Source organism: Myotis lucifugus, unplaced genomic scaffold (assembly GCF_000147115.1).
Source record: "Myotis lucifugus unplaced genomic scaffold, Myoluc2.0 scaffold_278, whole genome shotgun sequence".
NCBI lineage: Eukaryota > Metazoa > Chordata > Mammalia > Chiroptera > Vespertilionidae > Myotis > Myotis lucifugus.
In genome coordinates this window covers 1520929-1530802 of record NW_005871326.1, presented here as the reverse complement: position 1 = coordinate 1530802, position 9874 = coordinate 1520929, and the positions used below count along the sequence as shown (strand labels likewise).

Sequence of the window (9874 nt, the reverse complement as noted above, 5' to 3'; positions counted from 1 at the left end):
GCATTTAGTGGCATTTAGTGCATGCATCATGTTGTACAACCATCACCTCTGTCTGCTTCCAAAGGATCTCCATCACTTGAAAATAAAACCTCATATTCATTAAGCAGCCCCCTAGTCCCAGCCCCCAGCCCCTGGCAACCACCAATCTACTGTTGGTTTCTATGGCTTTACCTATTCTGGATATTTCATATAAATGGAGTCACACTCTATGTGATCTTTTGTGTCTGGGTTCTTTCACTTAGCATGATGTTTTTGAGGTTTATCCATGTTGTGTCATGTATTCATACTTTCTCCCTTTTAATGGCTGAATAATATCCCATTGTATGTATCATGATTTGTCCATTCACTTGTTGATGGACATTTAGGTGTTTCCACGTTGGACCATTGTGAATAATACTGCTATTTACATTCATGTACAATGATATTTTTGAGTCCCTGTTTTCAATTTGGGGGTCGGTACCTAATAGTGGAATTGTTGGTCATACACACGCTGTTCTTTTTCCATGGAATGCCCTTCCCTCCTCATATCCACTTCATCCAGCTAACCCTCTTCCCCATTAGATCTCCCTGTTTAGGTTTTTTTGCAGGAAGCCTTCTTGGTTGCCCCTCCTGTCAGAGCATTCAATACATGCCTCTGTCAAAGCAATTCTCTCTACATTGTATTTACTCAATTCCTTTTGTCTCCCTCTGTTAATACATAGTCTGAAATCAGAGACTATGCCTTATTCAGGATGTATCACCAGTGTTATCAGAGTTCCTGGGTATCCTAAGTGCTCAGAAATCATGTATTGAATGAATGAACATATGGATGAATGAATAAACTTTTTTGACAACTCCAATCCTCCTTAGTATTCCTTTCCTCTGATTATCTTATAGTCCTTGGAGTCTACTACACAATTTGACATTTAATCATAAATTACTTTGTAGAGTTCTAAGTTATTTCATGCATGGAAGTATTATCTTCCAAATGCAGGCATACGCTTCTTAAGGGAATAATAATATCACTTTCCTGTTTCTTCTACAATCCTGATCACATAGTAAGTGCTCAAGAAACATTTCTTTTTATTGTCCTGAGACAAAGAAGATGGCTACCCAAGGCTTGGAATCATAGAATTTTAAAGTTAGAAGGACTGTAGAGTCATCCAGATAACCTACTTCCAATACTTGTTCCACTGAAAGATTTCATTAGAAAGATTATCCTGGAAAAAAATAGCTTCTCCTCTTGTCCCTGAAGTGAATCAAATTGCTTTTTCCTATATCTGTACGAGAGAGCCATCTGCTGTGCCCGCGGGAGAAGCTTCCCCAGCTCCCCATGGAGGGTCTGATGGGGAGCTAACACCCTGTGCCTTTCCTACACTTTCATTAGTGACATTTACTTGAGAGTCCTATGCTGGGATGCCTTTTGTTTCCATAGGATTTCCTCTAAAAATACCACAAAATAGGTTGTCAGGGAGATTACATGAAACTCAAATGATACATTTGGTATTTAATTCTAAAAGCACAACCAAGTAAAGACAGTGTTTGTAGCTGCAAATTTTAAATCTGTTGCAGAGTTATTCTGTTGTCTGCCACCTTAATATTTAAAAACCTCTTTCCAGGCGAGGGACATATCTAACAATTGCTCAAAGAAACAACTCAGGGTGTAAAAAGAACACAAGCAGGAGTCTTACTGCGCTCATATCAAATAGTCCCAGTACCTGCATTCCCAGGAACGCTGAGCAGTGTCCAATGGAGATTAGGATCGGGTATGTCAGCACCACGCCGACATTCACCAGGATGTTGAAGACTGTAAAATTAAGGAGGATATTGACAATATTGGAGGATAAAGGGGAGTTGATATGCTTGGTGCTTTCCTTCTTAACATAAAAAAATCAATGTCAATGCCTTTTAAACTGTCTGCACCTTTGGTCAATTAATCCTCTGATTTTGGAGGTAGATGCATGGGTATCTCTCCTGAAGTAGTCTTATTCTCTTCTCCTCCTCTGCCACTCTGGTTGCCTGAGCTCTCGCCAATTGGCTAACAAAGGGTGTATGGCGCAAATGCAAAACGTGAAATGATCAATTCACTATGCTGTCATACTGCACCCAGTGGAGTGTGAAGACCTCGCTGCTTGGGGCAGGACCACAGTGTCCAGTCGCACAGGTGGTACCCAGCCCGAGCAGGCTTGCTCAGGAGCATGTCCAGGGCTACACGCTGGAGGAGGGCTACTTTGCAGCAAGCTGGAGATCATGTGCCCACAGATGGGGCCACGAGTCAGGGAAATTTCGATTGTTCCCAGTTAGACTGGTTTTGGCCCGGAAATCATCTAGGTACTTTTCATTAGGATGTTTCATCTTAGGAAACACTCCTATTGATTTCTACTGAAATTAGCAGAGGTTATGACAGGTCATAACCACATATTTTTGGCCTTCAAAAGTAGAATTCAAAGGACCAACAATTAGTATCTGATTATCCTCTTGTTGCGTTTCCTGTCTTGCTTAAGACCTTCCCTTAGGGGCCTGGGCCAGAGTAGAAAAAGAAGACCCCGAGCCTATGGGGAAAGAAAATAAGGGCATTTTTTTCCTTCTAAGTATTACAGTGCTGCTTCAGGTTATGCTTCCGATGATGTCACCTTGATAAAGAAAATCAAGTGAGGGTTGGCAGATGTCCTGAAGGCCAAGTCTTGTGGGTAAATGTGGAGTGGGCAGAGGGGGCTGTCTTAGGTGGTCTGAGGAGAGAGGAGCAGAATGAAAACAATTCGATTCTGAGTAAAGAGCCTGAGTCATGGGGGTGGGGGTGGATGTGTTCGACTGCTTGGCCAGAGAAGAGCAGGCTTATTATTTTCCAGGTTCCTCTAATATCGAGCTACAGCAGGAGCACAGCCTGAAAGTAGGAGCCCCTAGTTGCTCAGGTGAAGCCGACACTCATATAGGGAATTGGGAGAAAGAATATTAAGAAGAGTCTGGGTGACTTTTTCTTGGTCATTGACTAGGTGCAGCCTGCTTGGCTGAGCCACCAAGCCCAGTTCTGCCTTCTTGCCCTGCTTTGTGAGGTTTGCTATCTCAAATTCATTCTCTATACACAGCTAGAGTGGGCTGTGTAAGCTGCAGATGTGAGGCTGTCATCTCCCTGCTGAGAGATTAGTAAATGGATTTTAAATTCAACCTGTTCCACCTGGCTTCCCAGGTCCTCCATACCCCACTTCCCTCCTGAATGTCCTCCCCTTCTTTCCTTCCCCTCTTCTTCCTTCCTTCCTTTCCCTCCCTCCCTCCCTTCTTTCTTTCCTTGCTCCAGACATTTTGAAACACTTTGAGTTCCTTGAATGAGAGTGGCCCCCTCTCCCTTGCCTGACACAGCGTGGCACACTTGGAGCACAGTAACATTATACAGTGCATCGTGAAGCATGACGAGGCTGCCTGAAGACCAGTGGTGATCAGAGTGGCCTGGGCCTCCGGCTCACACTGTAACCCATAGGAGGCACACCAGTTGGAGAGCTCCGATCTAATCAAGCGATAGCCCACAGAGAACCTTCTAAACACTCAGTAATATGAACCAACCCTAGGCAAGTTTGGGAACTAGAGGACAGAGGTACCCAAGGGAATAATCTAATATGATAACTTAACTCTCCAAGGGAAGGTCGCGTGACGTAGGGAACGGAAGGCAAAGCCTGGGGTCACTTACCCAGCCACATCCCTGCCATCCCACAGAGACAGCCCCAGGGCAGAGCTGCGAAGGAGGACCAGTGCTCCACCTTGGTGAAGTACAGGATGACGGGCGTGAAGGAGATGAAGATTAAATTGAAGAAACCCAACGTGGAGACAAAGTGTGCCGCTTCGCCGAAGTTGGCACTTCCGAGAAACATCTTAAACATAACCTGGAATGGGAAGGAAACTCTTAAGCCACACTGTCCGAGGTTTGGCTGCATCAGAAAGGCAAGGTCTGCTCGTCTGCCCAGGGAACTGACTGGCCCAGTGTTTATCCTCCACATCTTCTTACCTGCCATCTTCTTATCTCCTTAATTCCTTATCTCAGCAATGACATCTAAGGCGTTATTGAGATAAGGAATGAACATGCTCTATAGCCTTCAGATGAAGCAGCAAAGCCATAAAACAAATTCCTTGTGAGGTTGGAAACTGCTGGGATACTGCACACTGTGTTATGCACACGATCAGTGATGGGAACAGGATGAATAATAAACAAAAGCAGAGAAACCCTGAGAAATCTCGATTGAAATGCCGTCAATTCTTCCCTTCTAGCCTGGGATTCATTTCACTCTCATTTTGACAGATACTGAAAATTATATTGGACAGAGAGAGCCTGTCATTATGTGCTGAGAGAAATAATAACGATGCCTTGGATTTACAAGTACTTTTCTCTCAGAGCTTAAAATATTTTCACAAACACTGTGTTTATTCTCCAGATTAACAATTCTTTTTTTTTCTGGGTTCTAAATCTGTGTACAGAGAAAGATGGGCAGGAGGCATGAGTGGTCAACCTAAAGTCACACATCCGGCTGGGGGGGGCGGGGGCGGCAGGGGAGAGCCAGGACTCTAGTCCATATTTCTTGGCTTTTTAACCCCTCTGCTTCCTTTATTAACCCTCAAACAGTGGAGAACGGAGCAGATCTTTTCTAAGGTGCACATATAATTTTGTGCATGTCAGTCAATATTACCACTCCCTGAATGAAGCCATCTGAAACACGGTTAGGAGAATGCCAGATATTGCTTTTAATTTTAATCGAACTTTTTTCTTTTTTTTTTTTCATTCGAGAGACGAAGTCAAGAGACCTTGATCACGTGCTAGTCTTTAGTCACATCAGACACCTCAGTGGAGTCTCAGTTGGGGGCAGGTTAGACACTAATGGCGATTGAGTGAACACTTGTCAAGTTTGTCACACAGAATCAGTGGGCCAAGAAATGTCAGTATGGAAATAGACTCCGTGTCCTCTGCGCTGCAGGGCTGGTGAATAATCAGAACAGGCATCCAGGAGAGTTGCAAAGGGCATTTTCTGCCTTTCAGAGAGAATTTTCTCACTGACACACCAAGAGAGATGAAAGTGCAATAGTCCTTTAGCTCCATCCAGAAAGTTGGCTCTGAAATGTGGAGCTTCGGGGAATAACCTTTGAGGTCTGCTCTCTTAGTCCTCACTTCTGAAGTTAAGGGCAATGGCTCTGAATAAAAGTTTCATTGATGAAAGGCAGCTCCAGGGGAGAACGAATGGTGAGGACTTAGTGCAGACCCAGAGTATCTTTCAGAGAGGAAAAGAGACTTTTCATTTGGCTAATAACATGAGCTTCTGTGGCACAGAGCTGATATGTAGCAAAAGGTAACCTCTCAAATGACAGTCTGTTTATTATTTTTAACACCTCAATTGGAGTTAAAATAATGGCCACTGGTAGCAATTAAAGAAACATAAAGAGAAGAGAGGTCTTTCTCAGCCCCTACACACCTGGTTGATGATTTGGGAGGGCTGGGGCCATGGCGCAAGGGCTTTGGAGTTAACAGTTCAAGTTTTAATCTTGGCTCTATCATTTCCTGGTTGTATGACCTTGGGCAAGTTACTTAATGTTTCAAAGCCTTAGTTTCCTCATCTGTCATTCAAACAATATTAACACACTAAATGCAAAGAAATAACATTTTTGATGACTCCATATTCCAGACCAAGCAATTGAATAGTTCATGGAAGTTGCTAAATGCATCCTCCAACCCAGTTCCTTCTTTGAAATCGAGGAGAAGCACCTATGTCTCATAAGGGTGCATTAATACAGGTGAAATTTTTCTGGCAAGTGCCCAGCATTAGCAAGTACTCAGTAAGTGGTTTTTATCAGAAAACCATCTTTATTTTTTCTAGTCAAGATTTTCTTTGTCCTTCCTTACTTTATTAAGTCTAAGCTACAAATCACAATAGACTACACACGTACCTTATATAATGCAGATGTGGAGGCTGAGCCCACTGCAAATGCCACTCCTATGATCGAGTCAGCATGGAAATTATCTGCATACGCCATCATGACAATGCCCGTAATTGCCATTATTGTGGCAACTATCTGTCAAATAGAATGCAAATAAATTAAAAAACAACTGATGACTCTATATCCCTGAGCAAGCAATTGAAGACTTTACTGAAAGCTGCTAAATTGCTTTCTGAAACCCAATTACCTGTGTACATCTGTGTTCAATTGTAGAAGGGTCAGTATTAACAAGAAATCGGTATACTCATGAGACATGCAGGCAGAGAATATAAAAGCTGCTCACATTCAAATCAAGGACTAATAATTTTATTGTAATTTTTTAGTTCAACTTCCTAGAGATTTATACCCATATTGGTGAAATAAGGTCAATAGGAAATCAGTTCTATCTAATCTTTTCATCTATACTGTATTCTTTTTCTTCAAATATTTTAGCATACATTTTAATCAGCCCCTTGGATCAATGCATGTTTCTGAATAGCTCCACATGAGGATTTGATTAGGGAGATATATCGATGCAGCTAAGAGGCAACATATAGGGCAAGGGGAAAACAGAAGTGAGTAATTTCATAATCTATATAATAAAGAGCTAATATGCTAATGGTTGTGACGCCCTCACGTGTAACAACTGATCAGCAGGCATGGGTGGGTAGGGACTTGCAGCATTTGGGGCTTGCGTCACACCATCACAATCCATCACCAGGAGGCCTGGGGCCCAGCAGAGGCCTCCACACGGCAAGGCCTGGGGGTCCCTTGGCTCCGTGTGGCAAGGGATGGGGGTCCCGCAGTTCCACTCGGCACAGAGGTGGGATCCCTGGCTCCAGCCTACCTCTTTGGGGCAATCCATCAAGGAGCTCCAGATGGGTGGGTGGGGCCTACCTTTTTGGGGTGATGGATCACAGGTCTCTGCACTGTGACAGGGCACAGGCCAGGCTGGGGGACTTCCCCCCGCCTTTCGTGCACCGGGCCACTAGTCGTTTATAAGGAGCAAGCTTGCACTGTCACTTGGAATATCAAATGGAGGCCGGTTCTTCCTTTTGTTTTCATGTAAATTAAACCACAGAATGATAATTTTATTTAATTATTCTAGAGCAGTGATGGTGAACCTATGACACGCGTGTCAGAGATGACACGCGAACTCATTTTTTTGGTTGATTTTTCTTTGTTAAATGGCATTTAAATATATAAAATAAATATCAAAAATATAAATCTTTGTTTTACTATGGTTTCAAATATCAAAAAATTTCTGTATGTGACATGGCACCAGAGTTAAGTTAGGGTTTTTCAAAATGCTGACACGCCGAGCTCAAAAGGTTCGCCATCACTGTTCTAGAGTGTTAATTGCATAACGTGAAATGTTCATAGTTTGATTGCAGTTATAATGGTTTACTATAAATTGATATGATGCTCGGTATATTTAAAACAGGAGTCCACTCCTTTGTGAAATGCTGGTTTGCACTTGTTTCTTTAATTATCTTGAACTTGAGCAATTCAGGCATTTTAAGGGTAGTCTCACCAACTTTAAAACCAAGATGCAACTTTGTCAGAAATTTAAGCATATGTGACGATTAATTTTGTCAAGCTTCAGTTTTGAGTATTACCAAGTAAATCAATTTCTCTGTAGATAACTTTTTCACATGTGATTAATGTTTGGGGTTTTTTTTTGCCCTTTTGAACATTATTAGTGAATTCTCTATTACAACAAAATGTAGATCTGTAACATATAACTGCAGACTTGCTCAAGGCCAGCACAATGTATGTTAATGATGACACATATAATTTAGATGCTGCTGGAGCAATTCTTTTGTTAATGACCACCAAGAGCAAGTGCACAGTGGGCTTCAGAGCCAGCTCCATACTAAAGCGTCCTTTATGAAAAACAGCAGGAGAACTTGAGAACAGACGCGACGTGTCAGCAGTGAAAAACTGTCTTCATAAAGTGTTATCCGGGAGGCTGCTTGATGGGAGGTGTTTCTCTTGCTGAGTGAATATCATATTCTCTGAAGCTTCCAGGCATGTGTTCTAGTTAGACTATGCCTCAAACTATGGGGAATAGAATTTAATACAGACACCATGAGGTGTCAAGGAAATTTTCTAAACAAGGAGCCATAGACTCATAAGTAAACATGAGGAGGGGGGTATCTAGACCTGGAAATTCTGTGAGGGCTATCATTTTCTTCGTTTTGCGGATTTACAGTTCAGCCAGGGATTTGAGAGGTTTCTCTGGGAAGTCTGATTTCAGAGAATGAAAAGGCTCTTTCGATGCTGGCATCTTCTGATTTGTTTTGTGTTTATATGATGTCCACGAGTTAAAGTGTTCAGGTGCACACATAGATCTCCCCGTAAGACTGAACTTGTAAGATAATAAACTTGAATTGATATTTGCGGGGGTTTTTTGTTTTGTTTTGTTTTTGGCTAAGCATTCGTTGTATTTCTTGGTCAAATAAACAAAACAGGGTTAAAAGAACACAATGTTAATCCCAATGAACTTTAACATCACATGTTGTTTCATATTTAAAATTACTAAAAGTATTCTATCATATATAATTCTGGGTTTAGTGAATTGTGAAAACAACCAGCCCAAACAAACAAACAAAAAGCACAAAACAAAATCACTGTCTAGAAAGGGATGAAAATAATACTGTTATCCCCAGGATCTGGGCCTGGTTGGAAACTATTCTTTTTCTGAGTCATCCATTAGTAAAAATTTATATGCATAATATTACTATTATAAATTTTTTCTCAAGGTAGAAATTAGATATGGACAAAGATTACATAATTTTTAGCAATTCAAAGTTAGAACCATGGTGAGCCTCTTTGAAACCTCCATTACATTTTATATTCAAGTGTTTGTGAAGATATTAGGCTGGGCCACTTAAATTGACATATCAATTACAGCGGTGTCTCTTTCAATTGCCTTCATGGAGAGAAGCATTTTTCACTTCAGGGGGTCAGACAACACTGTTAGTTAAGTTCTAAAACGTGAAAATCTGAATATTTGAGATGTTAGAAAAATTCTTCTCTCTGGTATGAACAGCCATTTATAGATTAATCATTTATAGGTTATATGTATAGGTTTCCTGGGGAGAAAGCTAAGTTAAGTTATTTTCCACATTTTAATTTAAATGCCACAACTATCCGATAGAATAAGTTCTCTATGGCCACGTTTTAAAAATTTTCCTATCTACACAGAAGGGAAGGGATCTCGGCTAATCTAGAAAATGCAGGGGAGTATTGGGTGGAAGTTGCTTTTGGAGCGTCGTTCGGCACTGCTTGGCTCCATGGGTTCAACTCTTCAAACTTCCACAGAACAAATAACACAAGCACAGATCTGCGTCACATGCATTTTCAGAATTGATCAGTCATTACGGAAGGATTAATAGTTTGTTCTCAACAGAAAAACTCAGACGACTCTTCTTGGGCTCAGGACACTGGAAACGTGCCTGCAGGAAGCCAGTGCCTTAAATATTGTGTCAGCAGTGCTCCTATGTGACAACCACACGGTGCAACACAGAAATGCATCCAAGCACTTGAGTGTGCACATGAAGGACTCTTGTGCTAAACTCGCACCACCTGCTGGGGCCACCCCCTTGGCTCCACAGACACTCGGCTCTCACAGCCTATTCCAGTTCCAGCCCATCACCAGCCAGAGGGGTCTAACTAAGACGGAAATCCCACCACTACCATGACCTGAATCTGTTTGGCCTGAGAAGGTTAGTAACTAGTGACCATAAAACTGACAATGCCTCATTCTTAACTTTCTGACCCTCTCGGTCCTCTCACATCATGCTGAGCCCATTATCCCAGCAGGCCACATGAGCAACATCACCTCCAGAGATGGTTACCTTCCTTTGCAGGTTCAACCCGCTCTGAGAGCCTCCGCATCAACTTGCAGGGCCAATTGGAGGGACCATGAGGCTGTTGG

At 42.1% G+C, this 9874-nt stretch overlaps 1 protein-coding gene across 1 annotated transcript in view; it reads right to left on the bottom strand.

Moving 5' to 3' along the window:
* The window catches only part of SLC35F4 (solute carrier family 35 member F4), a 157177-nt gene that overhangs the window by 763 nt on the left and 146540 nt on the right, over positions 1 to 9874 (bottom strand). The window contains 4 exon segments of the mRNA XM_006099583.3: positions 1698 to 1724; positions 1727 to 1786; positions 3662 to 3854; positions 5902 to 6027. Coding sequence (XP_006099645.3) covers positions 1698 to 1724; positions 1727 to 1786; positions 3662 to 3854; positions 5902 to 6027 — 406 coding nt within the window.